The 22,064-nt window shown below is 54.9% G+C and overlaps 2 protein-coding genes across 7 annotated transcripts in view; one reads left to right on the forward strand and one right to left on the reverse strand.

The window, feature by feature from the left end:
* Nucleotides 1-50: 50 nt before the first annotated feature.
* On the forward strand, nucleotides 51-5,083 carry LOC122379647 (splicing factor 3B subunit 6-like). The gene is made up of 4 exons (XM_043362006.1): nucleotides 51-251; nucleotides 1,362-1,480; nucleotides 4,293-4,422; nucleotides 4,781-5,083. Exons 1-4 carry the CDS (start codon nucleotides 222-224, stop codon nucleotides 4,871-4,873), a joined length of 372 nt encoding a protein of 123 aa, XP_043217941.1. The 5' UTR covers nucleotides 51-221; the 3' UTR covers nucleotides 4,874-5,083.
* The window catches only part of LOC122379644 (solute carrier family 35 member F2-like), a 25,825-nt gene continuing 8,827 nt past the window's right edge, over nucleotides 5,067-22,064 (reverse strand). For all 6 annotated transcript variants that reach the window (XM_043361995.1, XM_043361996.1, XM_043361994.1 and 3 more), the window contains 9 exons: nucleotides 21,098-21,207; nucleotides 20,634-20,827; nucleotides 20,108-20,267; nucleotides 19,596-19,752; nucleotides 19,084-19,294; nucleotides 18,565-18,668; nucleotides 18,038-18,147; nucleotides 17,435-17,790; nucleotides 5,067-6,310 (listed from right to left, as the gene is read on the reverse strand). In XM_043361995.1, coding sequence (XP_043217930.1) covers nucleotides 6,263-6,310; nucleotides 17,435-17,790; nucleotides 18,038-18,147; nucleotides 18,565-18,668; nucleotides 19,084-19,294; nucleotides 19,596-19,752; nucleotides 20,108-20,267; nucleotides 20,634-20,827; nucleotides 21,098-21,207 — 1,450 coding nt within the window. In that variant the 3' untranslated portion in view covers nucleotides 5,067-6,262. The remainder of the gene's footprint in view (nucleotides 6,311-17,434; nucleotides 17,791-18,037; nucleotides 18,148-18,564; nucleotides 18,669-19,083; nucleotides 19,295-19,595; nucleotides 19,753-20,107; nucleotides 20,268-20,633; nucleotides 20,828-21,097; nucleotides 21,208-22,064) is intronic.

The raw sequence follows: 22,064 nt of genomic DNA on the forward strand, positions 1-22,064 counted from the left end.
GCTATTGCTGCAAAAATATTGATATTTCTGAACATTCTGAACAGATAGTTTCGGCAGCGCCTGCCTGCACGTAATTTACGCACGCAGCGTTTTCACTTTGTAGATAAGTGGTTATTCATTGAATTTACGGAATAGCGTGGACCAAGAAAAGGGAGGCGTAATTAAGTCAAATATTTACACTGCATATTTCTTAACTTATTTGTACTGATACTACACCAATCATGGCTATGGCCCTGCAACGAAAAACAAATGTAAGTATAAGTTCTTAATTAGGTACCTACATTGTTTTTACTTTTTTGCTAGTTTGCCTGTTTTCTTATTATCTTTTTAAGTGCATTTAATTTTGATTTGACATGTGTTTATCTCTCTGTGACTGCTGCTTAATTTTGATCTGATCTTAGCTTAATTGATGTTAGATTGGGAAAAATTAAAGTTATTGTCTAAATATTCACCTGGCAGCTATGCGCCCTAATCCAATAAGAACAAGAAGTCTCATAGGCGCGGGAGCCGGGGGGCAGTGGGGGCAGCTTGCCCCCCAACTCTGGGGCCGTGGGGGTGGTGCCCCCACAGCTTTGAGACGGAATACCACACTTTTTTTGCAAATGTTTTCTTTTTTTGTTGAAAAAGCCGAGGGGTGAAAAATAAGTGGCCTAAAACCGGTGAGAAAACTAGATTTGGGGGTACCCTAGGTTAATCTCTATTATGGTGTGCCCCCCAGTCGGAAAGTAGTTCCCGCGCCCCTGAGAAGTCTAGATATTTGGCATAATGTGCAGATGGTGCCAACGTCTCAGTGCAGCATCTGGTATAGCTCTGCATTAAAAAATTTGCGCATTGGCATGGCTGGACAAAGCTGGCTTGGTGACACAAGCGTTTTGCACATCCTAGCAACTGGAGGAATTTGCCAAATGAAAACATGAAAAAGGAGAAAAGAGGCTATTTAGCATGGAAAAGTGAGACTATACCTGAATACTTGCATTGTTTTTTACACTAAATCATAAGACATCAATAACCTCACTGCTGACAAGCTTGGCACAATGTGCATCATAATTGTTTCCTAGGTTGTATTATGTAAGGTTAGGTAAGGCTAGGTCAGGAGTAGGCCAGACTAGGTCAGGTAAGGTAAGGGTTTGTTACCAATGTTGCTTGTTTCTAAATTGTGACGATCTGTGGTATGTAATAAGTTGTTCTCTTTTTCATACCATTGTGTGGAAATTATTGTACTCTTTGGAGAACAGTGACTATTTTGACAATTTTGCTAGGAGAAATAACTGGCCTACTGGATGTGCAATGTGCATAACTGATGATAACTGTGCTGACTGCTGACCTTTGATTAATGAACATGTTGTACTCCTGCTGCACAGGTGCGTCTGCCGCCTGAAGTGAACAGGGTCCTCTATGTCAGAAACCTGCCCTACAAGATCACTGCTGAGGAGATGTATGACATCTTTGGAAAGTTTGGTGCCATCAGACAGATCAGAGTGTAAGTCTTTACTACTTTAATAGTTGTTGTGTTTAATGATATCCTTGGGATAGGTGCTGTTCTGGGAAAAGTGAGGTAAAAGTAACATTTGAAAGGAAAGCATAAATCATAAATGCTTTCATGTGAGTCAACACATGGCTGTTCCAAAAGAAATGCATTAATTTTTTCTACTCAGAATGTTCAATGTTGAAGACCTCCTAAGACAGGAGTGACAGCTGGTTATAGCCATCCCAGTAGCAGGAGGGCATGCATGTCGCATGCTCTCCTGCTGGGCCTTTGATGGGCCATTCACCCTGACAGCTAGTCTATAGTTTGTATCTTACAGTCAGCCAGTGAGCCAGTACAGCTACAGGGTTTTTATTACCGTGGTAGCCTGGATATTGCATCTCTCACATGCATTTCTCACTTATCTGCACCAATTTGTTTGCGTCAGTCAATCTGTCACATCATCTGAGCCACTGTGTCAAAATCGTAGTTACATCACATGTTCGTCGTAGTCTGTCACGACACGCTAGGGGGGTCCGAAATGTATTAAAGTTGTCCGAAACCACGGGAACCGGGTTTTTCCCATAGGTCCTTTCAATACCTTTCCAAAATGGTGCGGCAATCGAAATTTGAAAGAACTTTCACCTTGCCTCAAATCGATTGAAAGTTTATCAAATTTAGCCAATTTAGTACTTCATGAACTTTCGCTTTTAACATACGTCCCACAGTTTAATGCGCAATTGATTGGTCCGGTGATCTTGTTTTCAAGGAAAAATAGCTGCACAAATCACAAAATATATTATCATGCATGCCAAGAGCCAAATGATGAAATCACATCATGACTAAATACCATGTGGATTACAATAAATCACTTAAAATATTGCGTATCAAGATCCCCAGAATAGGAATCGTTTTGGTCTTTATTTGTCCAAATGCGCCATATGCATCGAGAACTTCCACCTCGCCTGAACTGAGTTGAAAATATCTAGGTAAGCCTATGATTTGAGCCGCGGTCTGTTGCGAGTGCAGACGCCCCCCCCCCCCATTGCGGGTAATTACATGCATGTAATGACCCCTCAAGGTTGGCGAGTGACGCTTCTCACATTTCTTAATCCTCACAACAGCAGCTGCTGTGCCTGGAGGGAGGGGGGATGAGACATGGCCCTCATGCATTGCCCGCAAAACACTGTGTCAACGGTACCATTGTGTCAATTTCACAGCACTGTGTCATCTCGCCTTCAGGTGATGGCGCCATGTCTACCGCAAGACAAACAAGAGCTGGGGCATCCAAGCCTCTAGTTGGCCAGCCGAGTGAGGCCGTTGCTGACCAGTGGGCCGTTGCCTTCCTGGCTGGTGATGATACCAGCGGGCTGCTGGCCTTCACCGGAAGGCCGCGACTGCCGACCAGGGGGCTGGTCCTCAGCCTCTACCTCCACATCAGGCAGGTCGAGGGACAATGGTTTCCAGTCAGCGAGATCGCTGGCATCGTCCTGACCGAAGTATCCAAATACTGGACAATGGGGAACATCCCGATCGGGGCCAAGAACAAAACGAAGGAGAAGACGTTGGCCCTAATCGACGAGTACCGTAACCTGGTCACTGGTACCGTAACCTGGGCAAGACGTTGGCCCTGATCGACGAGTACCGTAACCTGGGCACTGCCCAGGTTACGGTACTCGTCGATTAGGGCCAACGTCTTCTCCTTCGTTTTGTTCTTGGCCCCGATCGGGATGTTCCCCATTGTCCAGTATTTGCATACTTCGGTCAGGACGATGTCAGCGATCTCGCTGAATGGAAACCATTGTCCCTTGACCTGCCTGATGTGGAGGTAGAGGCTGAGGACCTGCCCCCTGGTCGGCAGTCGCGGCCTTCCGGTGAAGGCCAGCAGCCCGCTGGTATCATCACCAGCCAGGAAGGCAACGGCCCACTGGTCAGCAACGGCCTCACTCGGCTGGCCAACTAGAGGCTTGGATGCCCCAGCTCTTGTTTGTCTTGCGGTAGACATGGCGCCATCACCTGAAGGAGAGATGACACAGTGCTGTGAAATTGACACAATGGTACCGTTGACATAGTGTTTTGCGGGCAATGCATGAGGGCCATGTCTCATCCCCCCTCCCTCCAGGCATAAGTGCACAGCAGCTGCTGTTGTGAGGATTAAGAAATGTGAGAAGCGCCACTCGCCAACCTTGAGGGGTCATTACATGCATGTAATTACCCGCAATGGGGGGGGGGGGGCGTCTGCACTCGCAACAGACCGCGGCTCAAATCATAGGCTTACCTAGATATTTTCAACTCAGTTCAGGCGAGGTGGAAGTTCTCGATGCATATGACGCATTTGGACAAATAAAGACCAAAACGATTCCTATTCTGGGGATCTTGATACGCAATATTTTAAGTGATTTACTGTAATCCACATGGTATTTAGTCATGATGTGATTTCATCATTTGGCTCTTGGCATGCATGATAATATATTTTGTGATTTGTGCAGCTATTTTTCCTTGAAAACAAGATCACCGGACCAATCAATTGCGCATTAAACTGTGGGACGTATGTTAAAAGCGAAAGTTCATGAAGTACTAAATTGGCTAAATTTGATAAACTTTCAATCGATTTGAGGCAAGGTGAAAGTTCTTTCAAATTTCGATTGCCGCACCATTTTGGAAAGGTATTGAAAGGACCTATGGGAAAAACCCGGTTCCCGTGGTTTCGGACAACTTTAATACATTTCGGACCCCCCTAACGACACGCCATATTCTGTCATCCACATGCTATCACTGCGCGTGCTCTGCCCGCCACAAGTGTGACTCCTCCCCGTTTGACCGGCAGCGGTAACACTCCGGAGACACGAGGCACGGCATTCGTCGTCTACGAGGACATCTTTGACGCCAAGAACGCGTGCGACCACCTGTCGGGCTTCAACGTCTGTAACCGGTACCTGGTGGTACTCTATTATCAGGTGGGTGACCGTCAGCGGCCGCGCGGCGGCATTTGTGGCGTGTGACGGGTTGGGGTGGGTCGGACATGTCCGGTATGGGCCACGTGTGATTTTGTTTTTTTATTCATGGGATCGCAGTTAGGTCGTGTGTACATAATTTTGATTTTTCATGTTAAACCGAACTGCTGTTCGTATGTTAAGAATTCGAAGTCGTTATGGAATGTGAACGAAAGCATGGCAGTGAAGGAAACACTGTTGCCAACCAGTCGCATCTAGTTTGCTTCCTTGTGCGGTTGCTCACTGATCAGTCTGCTTCAGGCGTCCTATCAGCTATGGTTTCCATTGTTCCGCGATTCTAAACCGTGCCAACCTTTTCCAGCCGAACAAGGCCTTCAAGAAGCTGGACGCTGACAAAAAGAAGGAGGAGCTGGACAAGATGAAGGCCAAGTACAATTTGAACGAGGAGAAGTGACCGCTCCTGCTGCTGGGTCGGGGTTACTGGGAATTGTCTCGCTGCTCGCCGGAGCAGTGTGTAATCATGTTCGCCGTGTACATTTTGTCGCAAACGTCATGTCCGTGAGGCGACGTTCTTCCGACGTCGCACGTAACGTATCGCCTCATGTCAGACAGTATCTCACCTCAGACGTGATCTGTAATACATCATCGATCGAGGACACCTTTATTAAAGCTCTTAAAAAAAACGGGATGAGAGTCCGGCCGCCGGTAGTGCGGCGGCCGGGATGAAATGACACTACATGGAACGGGCTGCGCTTGGAACACGTCTGACGCGCGCTGACGGCGGCGCGCTGACGGCGGCGCGCGCCGGTGCTGACAGAGCGCCGATTGTCGCCGGAGCCCACTACAGTGCCGCCCAGCCGGCTACAACGCAACGGGGACTAGGATGAGGGGCCGGCCGGCCGACCGGCGCCCGCTACTATGTACAGGGAGAGAGGGCGGCGCGAGTATGGATCGCAGCGGCCCGTGAATAAACGCCGCCTCGTTGTTCCCTTGATAACGCGTGGTGCGCGAGCATCAGGCCTGGCCACGACACGGTCAGCGGCAGACGCTCCGCCGCGCGGGTGCTGCTACAAGTATGGCACGTGCGAACTCTCCTGTGCTGACTGACTACTCTGCACCCACTCACTACCGGGCGACGACGCTGCCCGCCTACACGTCACACACTACCCTCTCAGACAGACACGCTAGCCGCCGCCCGTCCCCCGCGAGTACAGGAGGTTCCGCGCGGCAGCGGCAGTGAGCAGCACCGTGGCGCCCGGGGGCGGCCCCGGCCCCGGCGGACCGGGACCCGACACACACGGAGCCCCCGGCGCGGAACATTTCACACGGCGAGAGGTGGATCGCAAAGAGGGGTTAACTGGAAAAGCGGCGAGATCTTTCAATGAAAGGAGCCTCAAAGAAGGGGCCAATACACCCTGAGTATAAATAAAGATGAAAATCATTGAGCACATGTGCGCTAGATATACGAAGAACCCGTGTTACACAATAAACAGCCTGTCCCGACCAGTGGATATCACTGCGACAATATAATCCCCCTCCAAATAATCACCATACGTCATTGCCTATAAACTGTAAACAGTAAACACCACGTCAAATGCCTACCACACAATCAAACAAATCAGGTACGAAAGGAATGCGGCCGAACCCCAGCAATGTTTGTCCACACGATAAACACGACAGAAAGAAATGACATGTCCACTAAGCTCTGCTACCCTGTAGGAGCGTTGTCGGTGACGCTGTCAGTGGCCGCCAGGGGCGCTGACGTCGCGCTGCGGTCCCTCAGGACTTGGCAGACAGGTGCTCCGGTCCCTCGACAGCACTGGCCGGGGTGCTTCAGTCTCCCTCAGCACTGGACGTCCTCCAGCCCGGGGGACGAGTCGCCGCCGGGGGACTGCAAGCAGAGAACACCGGTTAGCACGCCGATAGACCACAAACTGGCGGTCTTTGGGTCACACAGAACTGGCTGCAAGGAGAAATGTGTACAGTCTGTCTTAAAAGTACCGCGCAAAGTGACGGTGGATCCATCGAGCCTGACTGAGCGCCGCCTGGATGGATCCCGCCTTCTCGAGGTGGGCGGTGTGGGGGACCTCCCCCGCCTCGGACGTGGAGAGCGCCCGAGGAAACCAAACGGGATCCGGATCGCCCCCTCGGGGGCCGGTCGCCGGTGGCCGACGCGCCACCACGTCGTCGCGGATTTCATCTTCTCCAACGACACGCCTGGGGCAGCGGATGCCCACCAGCGGGACCGGGTGCCGCGACAGGAGGGCCGATGGCCGGCCCTTCGCAGCGGCCCGGCCCGCGCTGAATGAATAGCCAGGCGCCCCCCGCCGCCGGCGCGGGCGGCGGGGCCATGGGTGGCCGGGCTGGGGCTGGTCGCCGCAGCAGGAGGGCGAAGAAGAACCGCCGCTACCGTAGAAACTGCCGTGTCCGAAGCCGACTACTCGTCATGAGCTGGAACGCGGAAGGCCTTCGCAGGAAGCTGCTGGAGGTTCAACGCTGGCTCTCGGACAAGAAGGTAGACGTGGTGGCGATTCAGGAGGCCCAAATGCCGGCGAACAAGACCATCAACATCCCTGGTTTCCAGTGGTCGGTGCTGGCGGTCGGCTGCCCACCTGCTGAGCCCCGCTGTCTACGTCTCCGTCGACGCCGTGGTCGGGCCGACGGCCGGCTGCCCACCTGCTGAGCCCCGCTGTCTACGTCTCCGTCAACGCCGTGGTCGGGCCGACGGCCGGCGGCCCGCCTGCCATTCCCGCTGTCTACGTCTCCACCTGCTGAGCCCCGCTGTCTCCGTCTCCGTCGACGCCGTGGTCGGGCCGACAGCCGGCTGCCCACCTGCTGAGCCCCGCTGTCTACGTCTCCGTCGACGCCGTGGTCAGGCCGACGGCCGGCTGCCCACCTGCTGAGCCCCGCTGTCTACGTCTCCGTCGACGCCGTGGTCGGTGCCGACGGCCGGCTGCCCACCTGCTGAGCCCCGCTGTCTACGTCTCCGTCGACGCCGTGGTCGGTGCCGACGGCCGGCTGCCCGCCTGCTGAGCCCCGCTGTCTACGTCTCCGTCGACGCCGTGGTCGGTGCCGACGGCCGGCTGCCCGCCTGCTGTTCCCGCTCGTCTCTGCCAGCACTGTGTTCGGTGCCGACGGCGGCAGCCCGCCTGCTGAGCCCCGCTGTCTACGCCTCCGTGGACGCCGTGGTCGGGCCGACGGCCGGCTGCCCGCCTGCCGTTCCCGCTGTCTACGTCTCCACCTGCTGAGCCCCGCTGTCTACGTCTCCGTCGACGCCGTGGTCGGTGCCGACGGCCGGCTGCCCGCCTGCTGTTCCCGCTCGTCTCTGCCGGCGCTGTGTTCGGTGCCGACGGCGGCGGCTGTCCGTCTGTCATCCCCGGTCGTCTGCCAGCGCCATGGTCGTCGGTGCCGGCGGCCGGCTGCCCACCTGCTGAGCCCCGCTGTCTACGTCTCCGTCGACGCCGTGGTCGGTGCCGACGGCCGGCTGCCCGCCTGCTGAGCCCCGCTGTCTACGTCTCCGTCGACGCCGTGGTCGGTGCCGGCGGCCGGCTGCCCGCCTGCCGTTCCCGCTCGTCTCTGCCGGCGCTGTGTTCGGTGCCGACGGCGGCGGCTGTCCGTCTGCGTCCCCGGTCGTCTGTCTGCGCCATGGTCGTCGGTGCCGGCGGCCGGCTGCCTGGCTGCCGTCCCTGCTCGTTGTCGGCGTCGTGGCCGGCTGCCTGCGCCGTTGGCGGTGCCGGCGGCCGGCTGTCTGCCCGCCTGACGTCCACGGTCGTCGGTCCTCAGACGGGCGACTGACGTCCTCGCTCGTCTCTGGTCGTCGCTCGTCTCCGTCGACGCTGGTTTGGTGGTCGGCGTGTAGTGGGCGGTACAGGTGATCAAGTGTTTGGGTACTATTGCCTTGTGCTTGGGGCTTCCGAGGGGAGGGAGAGCTGGGGTTTGGATGCGACGGGGGGGGCTGTTTGGATCTGGGATTACGACCGGGCTTCCGGGGTGGCGGCTGGGGGATGGGGATGGGGGGGGGTCGGGGCGTCGGCTTGGGTTTGTTAAACTCTTCGTGTGACGTAAGGTACTCTTTTAAGTGTCAGCAGTGAATGCAAGTAGTTTTAGAGTTCAGATGTATTTATCCATGTGTATTCTTTCTGCTACGTTCTGCTTTGCCATTTGTTTTGTTTTTGTTTTTGTCAGTTTCCGTAAGTTTAAATCGTTTAATTTTACCGTCTATCTGAGTTATTTTGTTATATGCATTGTTTGGTCTTGTTGTTTGATTGTTTTGTTATGTGAATGTTCTGTTTATCGCCCGTCGCCGCGCCACCGACATCTGCTGAGCGTCATTTCACTTTCTTCAGGTCCCGGGTGCCGGGCTGCTTCAGTTGGGTCGGCGGCGTCTACACCAGACACGTCAACACATTCTAGATCTTCAAGCGGAAGCCACAACAACCACATCATCGTATCACACGTAAATATAAATTCCATCACATCTCGCTGCCGACTTGACGAGCTATCCTACTTTTCCTCTCTTCACGAGATCGACATACTCGGACTTTCTGAGACAAAGCTTGACGACACAGTACACCCTTCTCTTTACACCCTTGACAACTTTCATGACCCATTAACTAAACATAGGAATAGAAATGGGGGAGGGGTGGCTATGTACGTTCGCAGTAATATTCCGGTTAAACGACTCTTTCATCTCGAACATCACGACTATGAATGGATTTGGTGTCTGATAAAATTAGGTAAATTTAGTGTAATAGTGTGCACAGTATACCTTCCTCCGAATATGACCGCACCACAGCATACTAATTTTTTAGAAAACTTAAACGAATCCATAACCCTAGCTCAAGTCCACTCACCAGACAATATTGTTATTTTGGGAGATTTTAATGCTGGAAACACATATCTCAACTCAGACTTATTTAACCATAGCCCCGTAACACCATTTGAAATTACCCTACAGGATGAACTTTATTCACTCAACCTCAAGCAGCTCATTAATCAACCCACACGTTATGCAGACACCAGTGTTACCAATTTACGCGATCTTCTTATAGTATCAAACCCAGAAATGGTCCTTGACAGTGGTACACTTCCTCCTTTTTCAAAAATTGATCATTTACCAATATTTGCCTGTCTTAACATAAGTCGCCCCTCCAGCGTAACATATTCCATTAAACTATGGGACTACAGACATATGGACGCAGACAAACTGACACGACTTTTGATGGACACTGACTGGGACAGACTTTTGGACTGTGACTTGGACGACGCAGCATATAACTTGACTGACGCTCTATTAACTGCAGCCAAAGCAGCCATTCCAAGTCGGAAAATTACAATAAAATCTCACGACAAACCATGGCTTACCATTGAACTTAAACGAGAAATACGCAAGCGGAATAGGCTTTTCAACATAGCAAAAAGACGTAACACGGACGATGACTGGGAACGATGGAGACGACAGCGAAACAAGACCACAGAGACAAACCAAAGACTTAAAAATAGACACATACAAAACCAAATTGACAAACTTCTTGACCATAAAAAGGACCCACGATCATATTACAAAATTTTAAACAGTATTATCGGAAAAAGGACTCATCGTAGCATGCCACCGCTTATAAATCAAGACGGCATACCAATCTCAGACGACTTTGACAAAGCGACAATCTTAAATGACCACTTTGCATCCCAGACTCGACTAGACACACACAACTTGCAAATGCCTGAAATCCCTATTCCTGTTCCCCCTATTCCTCCGCTAACGGATGTCCAAGTCACCGAGCCCGAAGTTCTCAAAATTCTAAATTCCTTAGACATCAACAAGGCAACAGGCCCGGACAAAATTCCTAACAAATTATTAAAAATGTGTGCACTTTTACTTGCTGAACCTCTGTCCAAACTCTTTAACAAATCACTTCAACTAGGAAGGTTCCCCTCACTCTGGAAAAAAGCCTGTGTCACTCCAATCTTCAAGCAAAAGGGATCTAGCTCAGATCCAACAAACTATCGTCCTATTAGTCTTCTTCCCAATCTCTCTAAAATTCTCGAAAAAATCGTTTTTTCCAAGATATATTCTCATTTGAATGGAAACAACTTACTTTCAGAAAAACAAAGTGGATATCGTCCGGGCCATAGCACACAAATTCAGCTCTTGTATCTAACTCACCAGCTATACTCTGCTCTAAACAAAAGTCAAAACTTTACAGCTATCTATCTTGACATCTCGAAATATTTTGATAAAATTTGGCATGATGGACTCCTTTTAAAATGCAAAATCGAGTGCAATATTTCCGGTTCTCTGCTAGCCTGGCTTAACTCTTACCTTACAGATCGCGAACAGGTTGTTCGTGTTGGAAACAGTCTATCATCATCCCAAAAAATACTATCCGGTTGCCCCCAGGGCTCGGTGCTTGGACCTCTTCTGGCCTTAATTTACCTCAACGATCTATCAAACAAGACCAAAAATGACGCTCTCTTTTACGCTGACGACACTTCACTTTACTCTTCCCATCCCCACGACAGTCAGGATCATAGACGCTCCTTGCAGAACGACCTGGACGAGATTAAACGATATGGGACTGACTGGGCCATCACCTTCAACGCTAAAAAGACACTACAACAGACATTTACAAACCGACGAGACAGCTGTCCTCCAGCACTCACATTTGACGGGCAGGACATACCGACCGTGACAAGTCATAAACATCTCGGACTGACACTCTCGACGGACCTTCACTTTCGCGCACACATCAATAACGTCATTCGGACAATTAACATTCTCCTAGGACCGATATATCCCGTGGCTAAGCTTCTTCCTAGACCAGTCTTGAACAACATTTACTCTACCTATATAACACCTCATTTCGACTATTGTGATATTGTTTACGACGGACATTTGACATCAACTGACGCCATCCGACTCCAGACGCTTCAGAACCGCTGTGCCAGACTTGTAACAGGGACGCTTTATCGAACACCAACTACCGCATTACTTACCGAACTAGGATGGGAACGACTTGAGACAAGACGATTAATTCATAAGCTTCTATTCTTTCACAGAATTTACTTCAATCATCCTCCTCTCCCTTCATACATTAAAGACATATTGACAGAAACCAGACAAGACGCCACGGGACTTAGACTTCGCAATGCTCAATCTCTTACTTTCCCCCCTACCAATCTCACTTCTTTCTATAGAGCCTTTTTTCCTTCGACAATAAGACTCTGGAATACTCTCCCAGACACATTGCGTAACACCTCATCCCGCTCCGCTTTTGCTCGTCAAGTCTGGCAGCGATTTGGGGCACCAGAGCCACCCACTTTCTTTTCTTTCGGCAACAAAACGCGTAACACACTACACACACGATTGAGAGTGGGCATGACGACTCTCAAGGCACACCTTTTCAATATACAACACCCCAACACACCCAGCCCAGTATGTGCTTGCGGTTATCACGATGAGAACACAACTCACTTCATACTCTGGTGCCCACTTTACCATACACAAAGAGTAAAACTTATAAATGCAGTTCGAATCATCACTCCAAATTTTGACAATTTCTCAGCAAAATTAAAACTTGATACCCTTCTCTTTGCAAAAGACTTAAACAAGCATCAAGGCACACAAATCACCCATCACCTTCAGACATTTATTGTAGAGACAAATCGGTTTACCAATACAACATAACTGTTTAGTTAGTGCATTTAAGTACCATTGATATTAATGCAACACACTGCTTACATAACACTACACTACATTACAAAACACAAAACATGACACTATGACGCAAGCTGGCCCGATTGGAGTCGTCCGTCGCCTGGGGCCGGGTACTGTCTGCTTTTTTGGCTCGGCGGGTTTCGGGCGGGGTCGACGCTTTCTGATACTTTGGTTTGGTCATGTGTTCTTTGTTTAACTTAATTGGAGAGGCGCCTTTGATTTAAGCTTTTTGCTTTTGCGCCAATCCTCTATTGTTTTGTTCGTTGTTCTTGTTTACATATGGAAAAAAATACAATGAACTGAACTGAACTGAACCGCCTCGGTCACCCGGAGAGCGCGCGGGCGTAGATCAGACGGCGCCGTGAAAGGAGGAGACGTCGCGATCTACATCAGGGACGGACTTCACTTCCAAAGGCTTGAGGACCGCCCGCTCGACGGCTCTGACGATGTCACGGAGTGGTGTGGCGTTCGACTGTTTCTGCCCTCTTCTAGTCAACAAGCTAGTCAACCGTCTATCGACATACACAACTTCTACAGGCCGCCCATCCGTCCGGGTGAGAATGACGACCGGGTGGACAACTTCGCTCTCTCCCTCAGAACAAACAGCGACTGCATAGTCACCGGGGACTTCAACGCGCACCACCCTTCATGGGATCATCGGTGTGACGACGCGGACGACGTGGGTCAACGGCTGGCTGACTGGATCGCGTCCGGTGACTGGCACACCCTCAACTCCGGCGCCCCGACTCACGCCGACTATCGAGGCAACACGGGGGCCCCGGATGTCACTGCCTGCAACCGTGGCCTGGCCAGGAGGTGTGAGTGGACTGTCGGTGAGGATCTCGGCAGTGACCACCTCCCTCAACTCATCGAGGTCACATGTCATGGGGGCCGGCCGAGACGCATCAGGAAGACCAAGTGGGCCTTCCATAAGGCAGACTGGGACGGCTTCAGCGCTGGCATTGAGACGGTGCTCGAGTCGACCCCGCCGCCGCCAGACGCCTCCACGGAGCAGCTCTTGGGACTATTCAACCGGGTCCTCCTGTACCAGAGCACCACCGCAATTCCGCGGGGAGCGCGGGCCGACCCTCGGCCATGGGCCCTGGACCCAGAACTCGTCGAGGCGGTGGCGGAGCGCCGGGAGGCGAGGGACGCCATGAAGCAGGACCGATCCCGTGCGGCTAAGGACAGATGGCTGGAAGCCAAACGTCGGGCCGCCAAGGTAGAAGAGGAGGCCAAGACCCGCAGTTTCCGTGAGTTCGCCTCTACCACGCTCAACAAGCCGACTAACATCGGGAGAGTCACGAAGGTGCTACGCAAGATGGAGGGATCGGTGCAGGCGTGCCCCGGCCACGCTCTCCAAGGGGACCGCGGCCTCGCCGTGGAGGACCTGGAGAAGGCGACCTCCTTCGTGCGCACCTACTCCAGAGTTAGTCGACAGGTCCGTAACAGGAAACGGGACCGCGTCGTGAAACAGGAGCTTAACCAGCTAAGCCGCCTCCCGTGTACCGCGTGCGCGGGTCAGAGAGAAGACGGCGGCTGCTGCGGCCCCTTCACGGAAAACGAGCTGAACAACCAACTGAGGAAGATGAGCGATAGGAAAGCCCCCGGACCAGACAATATCTGCGCGGAGCATCTGAAGCATCTCGGCCCGAGAGCCAAGGCCCTGCTCCTGCGCGTCATCAATCAGTCCTGGTTGCGGGGAGAGGTACCGGCTGACTGGCGCAGAGCCGTCATCGTTCCGATCCCCAAGGCTGGAAAGGACCCCAAGCTAACATCAAGTTACCGACCCATTGCGCTGACGTCACACCTGGCGAAGCTGATGGAGCGAATGGTGTCTGCACGCATGACCTGCCTGACGGAGAGGGAGGAGATGGTCCCATCTGAGCAGGTCGGCTTCCGAAGAGGACGGTCCGCGGAAGAGAACCTGGGAAGGCTGATCCAAACGGTCCAGGACGGATGGAACAAGCCCAAACCGAGAGGGAAGCCGGTGGACGGCGTCACGGCCGAGAAGTTCGTTCTTATGGCATACGACTTCAGCCGCGCCTATGACGTCATCGACCACCGTATGCTACAGCTGAAGCTCCTGCGGTTGGGCCTGCCCGCCTGTATGACCCGCTGGATCTGGGCGTTCCTGCGTGACCGCCGGGCGTCGGTGGAGGTGAACGGCACCCGGAGCGCAGAGCGCGTCTTCAGAGCCGGCCTCCCGCAGGGCAGCGTTCTGGCTCCGACGCTGTACACCCTGTGGGCCGCCGACCTGATCCTGGAACTGCGGTGTATCCCGTGTACATCCACCTACATGTACGCGGACGACACCGCCACCCTCAGCAGCGGATGCTCTATCGCCCTGGCCCGGGAGAGAGCACAGCGTGCAGCCGACACCATCGCAGCTTGGGCGACCCGCTGGAAGATGGTAGTGGCGGGTGAGAAGACCCAGGCCATTGTCCTCTCGCAATGGGCCCAGGATGCCAAAGATGTGACGGTGAAGGTGGCAGGCGCCCCGGTGAAAGCGGGTCCCAAACTCCGCCTCCTGGGAGTGACGTTTGACCGCCTGTTGCACTTCGGCCCACACTGTGCGGAACTCCGCCGGAAAGTCAGGCCCAGGGTAGCCCAGCTCAGGAAGATGACAGGACGCTCGTGGGGTCTGGAGGAACGGCAACTAAGGACTGTGGCAAATGGGTACGTCAGGGGGGCGCTGGAGTACGCTGCAGCCGCCTGGCTGCCGGCGACCCCCCCAACACACGTGGAGATCATAGCGAGAGAGCTGCGTGCCGCGGCCCGTGTGGTGACAGGCTGCGCAGCGTCTACGCCCGTCCACGCCCTAATGTCGGAGGCCGGGATGGCAGACGCGCGGTCCCGCCGCGTGACGCTAGCGGCAAGAATGGTGGGCCTCGCCGCGTCCCTCCCGGAGGGCGACCCGCTGAGGACAGTGGGTGAAGCGGTCGTCCCGCGCCGACTACGTACCACCGAGGGATGGAGAGAGGTGGGGCTCGCTGCGCTGTCAGCCGCCGGGGCTAAAGACATCCCAGTGGAGACCCGACTACACCACTCCCTGCCGCCGTGGACCGACAGTACTGCCGTCCAATTCCATCTGGACCTCGGTCCGCGAGCCAGCCGCGCGACATCTGCAGAGACCCGCCGAGCCGCGGCGGAGGAGCGCATCCGAGAGCTCCCGCCCGAGGCCGTATGGGTTTGGTCGGACGGCTCGGCGGAGGGCGGCGTGGAGAACGGTGGCGGCGGCGCGCTGCTCCGCCCACCAAACGGAGACGACCTGGAGGTACGGGTGCCGGCGGGCCGCTTCTGTTCCAGCACCCGCGCGGAGCTCACCGCGCTGCTGGCAGCTCTGGAGGCGGCCGCCGAGCTGCCGGGCTGCAGAGGAGTGTCTGTAGTCGCCTGCCTGGACTCGAAGGCGGCTCTGCTGCTCCTGGCTGGAGGCGCTGCGGCCCAGGCCTCGACACTGGGCGCCAGGCTGTGGGCCCAGCTCCGGCGCATGACGGCCGACGGCAGCACGGTCACGCTGCAATGGGTCCCGGCCCACTGTGGGCTCGCCGGTAATGAAAGAGCGGACGCCCTGGCCAAGGAGGCGGCCGCTCTTCCTCAGCAGTCAACGCCGGTGGATGTCCGTACTCTTACGCGGGCTGTCGCGCGGCACTCCAAGAGGAAGTGGCAGGCGGACTGGCCGGCCGGTTGGTACCGCACCGTCATGGGGGACCGCGCCCCCGCCCCGGTCCGGACCGCCACCAGGGAGGAGGCCGTCGACATCCACCAGCTCCGGTCTGGCCACTGGGCCCGATCGGAGCAGTACCTCCACCGGATTGGTCGAAGACCTACACCTGAGTGCGCTCAATGCGACGACAAGGAATGCCCTGCGGGCCGCTGCCTAGTCTGCTCTGAAGCAGCGGACACCCCGGCGCACGTGTTGCTGGAATGCCCGTGCCTGTACGGCCCCCGGCTCCGTGCGCTGGGCAACATCATCGGCGCGGCCCACGATGTCCGGCGCGACGACGTGGTGGCGGCCTTGGCCGCCGGATACATGGCCCACAAGAGCCGGTCGGCTACGCTACCGCTCCGGCGGTAGCCGGGGGGTCAAACAACAACAACAACAACAACAGCCTGACTGAGCAAGGGCCTGCTAAATTTGGGTCACCAAAGCAATAGACATCCTTGTCCATTCCCTAGGTCAGTTGGTCGGTGACTTTTAAATTAAAACAGGCCCTTTCTCTGTCAGGCTTGATGGATCCACCGTCACTTTGCGCGGTACTTTTAAGACAGACTGTACATGTGTACTTTATAAACCAGTATAACGCCTTTTGGGGCGACTAACGGAGCGAGCGAGAGGGTGAGCCTTGCACGTGCGGAATTTCGAGGGGGTACCTCCAACTGACTTGTGCACGGCACCCTACTAACCGGTCTCTAGCGATGTGCTAAATTTGGGCACAATCGGCCCAGCCGTTCTCGAGATCTGGAAGCGGCACCCTGCACGTGCGCACGTGCAAAATGGGTCCCAACTGACCTGTGCACGGCACCCTACTAACCGGTCCCTAACTGTGTACCAAATATGAGCGCAATCGGTCAAGCCGTTCTCGAGATATGGAAACGACCCCTGCACGTGCGCACGTGCAGCAGTACCCCAACTCTGGCACATGTATATGCAGTGCCTAGTGGGTGCCTACCTACATGCCAACTTTCAGCGCAATCGGCCAAGTAGTTACCGAGATATTGCGACAATTGCAAAACTGACACCTCTTCGTTTTGCACGTGGCACGTGCATAAGGGGTCACCTACATGCATCGGGAATAGTCCAATACTTGGTAGAAGGAATGAAGCTACCCTACAAAAATTACCGCGTGTAAATCGGTCAAGTGGTTGCTGAGATATAAGCTTCGCAAAAGCGTGACCACGGCCGGCCGGCCGGCCGCTCATACTCAGAAATTTCCGTTAATCTAAGGAAAGACTACGCTCGCTTCGCTCGCTCCGTAACCACACACAGGCATCATGATACCCCCCCCCCACACACACACACACACCCACGCCGGCGCCTCTCGATAGCCCATTTCATATCTCCACACATCCTCCCAATCCCTGATCTCTCCCTCTCTGCCCCGAGACTGGTCGGACTCGAAAACCCCTACACGTCACAATGTCTCCTACCCGTCTGACCTGACACGATCCCCTGACCCTTTTCTCACAATTCTGTGCCTCCCTAACCTCCCCTGACCTCTCCCCCTCCCGTCCCCCGTCCGTGTACTGACCGGGCAGCCCTGACCTCCCCCTCCCGTCCCCCGTCCGTCTACTGACCGGGCTGCCGGCCGGGTTGACGTGTAGCGACTGGCGCGGCGGCCGGCGCAGCTGCGTCTCCAGCGACTTGGACGTCTTGAGGATGCCCTCGGGCCGGTACTGGGGCACCGGGTGCGGGTGCGCGCTGAACGTGGTGAACTGCTCCAGCGTGCGGTCCTCGGTGGCAGACTCCATCGGGAAGTTGGGCGAGTACTCGGCGGCCCAGTGGACGCGCGCGCCGCCGTGCGAGCGCTCCAGCGTGCGGTACGGCCGGTCGGCGGCCGCCTCGCGGCGCGACGGTCGGCCCAGCGTGTTGTACGGCCGGTCCGGGATGCTGCGAGAGCGCGGCAGACTGTGCATGTCGCGCACCAGCGTCCCTGCAGAGGGAGGGGGGGGGGGGGGGGGTCAGACGGGGGTCGGACACGAAACTTTGTCGCTTTCCCCTCTCACTAATCTCTACCTCTCTCCTGCTCTCTTCCCTCTGCCTCCCTCCCACTATCTGTCTACCTTTTGCTTGCCCACTCTCCCTTCCCCTTGCCCAGGTGAGGGTGAAAGGAGTACTATTCACTAAGAGGGGACCCCCCCCTCTCTCTCTCTCTCTCTCTCTCTCTCTCTCTCTCTCACCGTAGGATGGGACGCTGGAGACGTCGGAGACTGAGCGCGGCAGCTCGTTGACAGATGTGTTGGGCGTGTTTAGCTCCACGTCAGCGCTCGCGGAGCCCTGAGACATCTCCCTGCCCAGGCGAATCATACACACTCAGGTCAGGGTCAGACACAGGTCAGGGTGGGTCACAGTCACAGGTCAGGGTGGGGTCACAGACACAGGTCAGGGCAGGGTCAATGACACAGGTCAGGGCAGGGTCACTGACACAGGTCAAGGCGGGGGCGGGTCATAGCGGGTCACAAGACACATGTCGGAGCGGAATGTGAGTGAAAGTCAATGGGCAGCTCTCAACAATAAAACTGATATTCAGCTAATGAATGTTCACAATGAGAATCCTTGAACCCTAATTGAACAGCCAAATCATCAATTGTTTCAGTTCCCTCTTTTACCCTACATTAACGAGCCAAATAGAGAATCCCGCTTTGTAATTCTCCTCACCGTCTAACATGTCACCCTCTCCCCTCTTCCCTTCCCTCAGCCCTCTCACCTGTACGGCCGGTCTCCCCGAGTGGGGATCGGAGTCGGCTTGGACGAGTATACCACGATGCCACAAATGACTAGGAAGAACGACAGGAAGTACAGTACGTGGAACTGCAGAGAGAAAGAGAGAAATGGGGGAAGGGGTTATTGTCAAGGGGTAGCCGCCGGGTAGAGGTGCATTTGGGCCGGCGCCCAATGCAGACCGTGGAACTTTCTCTGTTGTAAGAAAGCAGATACTCTTCACCATACTCTATCCTATTAACCCATCACTGTCCCACGCAGTTGCTGTCGTACCATGCTACAATAGAGGGTGGCGCTGAATCGCGTCCCACCTTGCACAGCTTGTTGTTGGTGTTCCCCTCAGGGCCGGCTGGGGCCGGCCTTGCACAGCTCGCCCGTCCTCGCTGCTAGCCCTGCCACTCAAATCTGTCTCGTCGGACCCGAAGCCTCCGTCCCCGTCTCATACCTGTCCCGTTTTGCACCGTATCTGCCCCTCTCCTTCCCTCTCCCCGTCCGCGCGCCTCACCTTGAAATGGAAGAGCAGTATGCCGGCGATGAGCGAGAAGAAGTCTGAGGTGAGCAGCGACAGGTTGACGCTGGTGGCGCTGGTCACCCGCACCACCACCGGCATCATCACGTAGAATGTGAACTGGGCCAGCGAGAAGCCGGCCAGTAGCGCCGCCACGCGCCAGTCGCTCCAGTCCACGCCCATCACCTCGTCTCGCTCCAGCACCGCCCTGGAGACGACGGGACAGGGAGTCAGGGCACCCGCGCGGGACGGGTCAGCGTGCTGGGAACGAGGAGCGGGTACATCAACGTGCTGAGCGGTAGGTTAACAAAGAGGGCCAGAACACTTGGTGGAATCGAGATCTGACATAAAATGCAATTTGTGACGAGTGATACAAATAACTAACGTACTGATGGGCGGCAGGCCGTCCTGGCTAGCTGCCCGTAAAACTACCAGTCAACGTCACAGGCACATCACACCCACCTGTGAGCCCACAGTCACAGTCACATCTCTAGAGCCAGGCCACTCACAGTTGTACGCCGTTGATGACGCTGCCGAACAGTCCCATCATGCCGAGGAACTCGACAATGTTGAAGTTTTTGACGACAAACTCCTGTCCGACGTTGGAGATGCCGTACAGTGTGGCGCCGCCCAGGCAGAGCATGTCACCCACCAGCCGGTCCTGGCCTGCAGGGCGCGGGAGGGAAGGGAAACGTCAGGGGAGGGGAGGGAAGCGTCAGTTCCGGGGGCGGGATCAGTCAGGCGGGAGAGATCAGTCCAAAGGGAGGGCTGCAAATATTTGGCAAATATAATGACACAGATGGATAGACCAGCAGGTGGTTAGACCAGATCAATCACCATGAGTGTTCTAGTATAGAATCCAGACCAGACAGCCCACACCAGCCAGCACACATAGACAAGGCCAGACAGCCCAGACACAGCAGAGAGCCCAGACAGACCAGACAGCGTCTCTCACCTCCGACTGAGCCGCGGCCCTCCTCAATGTCGGCCCACACCAGACAGCCCAGACAGGGTCTCTCACCTCCGACCGAGCCGCGGCCTTCCTCAATGTCGGCCCACACCAGACAGCCGACGCCCACCAGGCAGATGCTGACGCCGATGATGTGTAGCAGCTTGTACCGCACCTTCAGGAAGATCCACGACATGGCCAGCACCGTGGGGATGGCGAAACAGTCCAGCAGCTGCGCGAAGGGGCGGACGCGGTCAGTGCCTCAGAGGAGTCGAGGCGTGGTTACTGGTTTGCGCTCTAGGAAATGACGGCATGGCTAGCAACGACATTGTGCTGATCATATCCTTACACTCTGCACAGTGCAAAACATCTCATCTTGCAAGAATATTGCAAATACGAAATAATGCAAATACGAAATATCCAAATATCTTTTTGTGAGATCAGAACAAAAGATTTCTTGTTAGGCATGCGAATCGCTTTTATACAACGCTGAACAAAACAAAAAATCACATTTTTGTTTGCCGTCCAGCTATCATCCGGCACAGCTCACAGCCCCGGCCCCCACTGAAGGGTCGTTTCCGACTGTGCGAAAGCTCACCGTGATGCTGGTGAGGGTAGTGTAGTTGTAGGCCTTCACCACCAGGTAGTTGGCCTCCACGTCGAACGCAGCCAGGATGACGTACTTCCAGCCGCGCCGGCGCAGCACCACCGCGATACCCTCGTCGCCGGAGCGCAGCGCCAGCCACGTGGTAAACAGCAGGCAGAGCAGAACGTAGTTGGCGAACGTCTGGGCTAGAAGGCGAGGGGAGGTTTAAGCAGCGGGTAAAACAGCGCAGTCGTGTGGGCTGTAAGGAACAGAGAGGGGAGATTTGAACAGGGGACTAACACAAACGTCTGGGCTGTGCCGTTCATACAGGGAGGAGACATCTCGACACAGCACCAGCGTCAGGGCTGTTTCGCACAATAAAGGGAAAAAAGCGATTTCAAGACCGGTTCGTCGGAGTTTGGGCGCATGTGGGTGGGGGAGGGGTATGATATGCACTCGCCAGTACCGACCCGTACCTGTGGGTATGCTGACATTGTACTCTTCGGTGAGGAGCTGACTGGTGACTCCGGTGCACATGTTTAGTACGGACAGCAGCTGGCCCAGGAAGATGGCCCGCCATACTGACCTGCCGGGGAGCGGGGCGTGGGCTCAGTACACAGTAGGTAACGGGCACAGTCACACCCTGCCCCGGTCACACTCGCCATACCGACCCGACGGGGAGCGGTACACCAAGCAGTCACACACTGACCGCCATACCGAACAGCCCGGGACGCGGAGTCAAAAGCGGAAACACTGCCAAACATCAATAGCCATGCCGACCTACGGGAACTTCGGCACGGGTCAGATCGGACACACCCTGCCAGGTATCAGAGGGGTTACCGCCGAGCAACCACAGCGACTCATGGTCAGAGGATGTCAGGAGCGTCTGCCATAGTTGCGGTGCTGTTAATTCGGATAAGCCTGGAACTGTCTGAGCCTTTTGTATTACTTCCTGTGCCCGGCGAGGCCTGGGGACGTTCAAGCGTCCGTAAAGTAAGCACTCTCTTAGCAAAACTTTGAAGATAGCTCCTTAGCATGGATTCGGAGACTAGCATCGGACGTTTTAACGCCGTGCGCCTACAAAAATGCGGCCCGGAGACACTTGATACGCTCCGCTTACCACCGTCTGACCTCGGCCACAAGTGATATGCACACGCGGTGTTTCCGCCTGGAGACGATCCGCACGCGAATCAGATGGACACGCTGTGAACAAGATAGCTAGTTACGAGAAACTTGAGATGACATGGCAGGGGCCGAGGAGAAATTATATCCTGACCCCAGCCTGCTAGACGAAGACCAGCACATGCCGGTTTGAAAGTCGAGTGCTCTAATTGCCATTAGGAAATTCGTGTATAAGAGTGGTGTCGTAGGTAAGAGCAGATTAGTAAGACGAGACCATTGGCTAGAGCATTTTATCAACATTTACTACACATGGGCTTAAAT

The sequence above is a fragment of the Amphibalanus amphitrite genome, unplaced genomic scaffold, assembly GCF_019059575.1.
Source record: "Amphibalanus amphitrite isolate SeventyFive unplaced genomic scaffold, NRLGWU_Aamphi_draft 000082F_arrow, whole genome shotgun sequence".
NCBI lineage: Eukaryota > Metazoa > Arthropoda > Thecostraca > Balanomorpha > Balanidae > Amphibalanus > Amphibalanus amphitrite.

What these genes read in the sequence shown, in the direction of transcription:
- LOC122379647 (XM_043362006.1), top strand. Translation starts at nt 222, where the DNA reads ATGGCTATGGCCCTGCAACGAAAAACAAAT. An exon ending in CCCTGCAACGAAAAACAAAT is followed by an intron (nt 252 to 1,361) that starts GTAAGTATAAGT and finishes CCTGCTGCACAG; the next exon opens with GTGCGTCTGCCGCCTGAAGT. An exon ending in TGGTGGTACTCTATTATCAG is followed by an intron (nt 4,423 to 4,780) that starts GTGGGTGACCGT and finishes AACCTTTTCCAG; the next exon opens with CCGAACAAGGCCTTCAAGAA.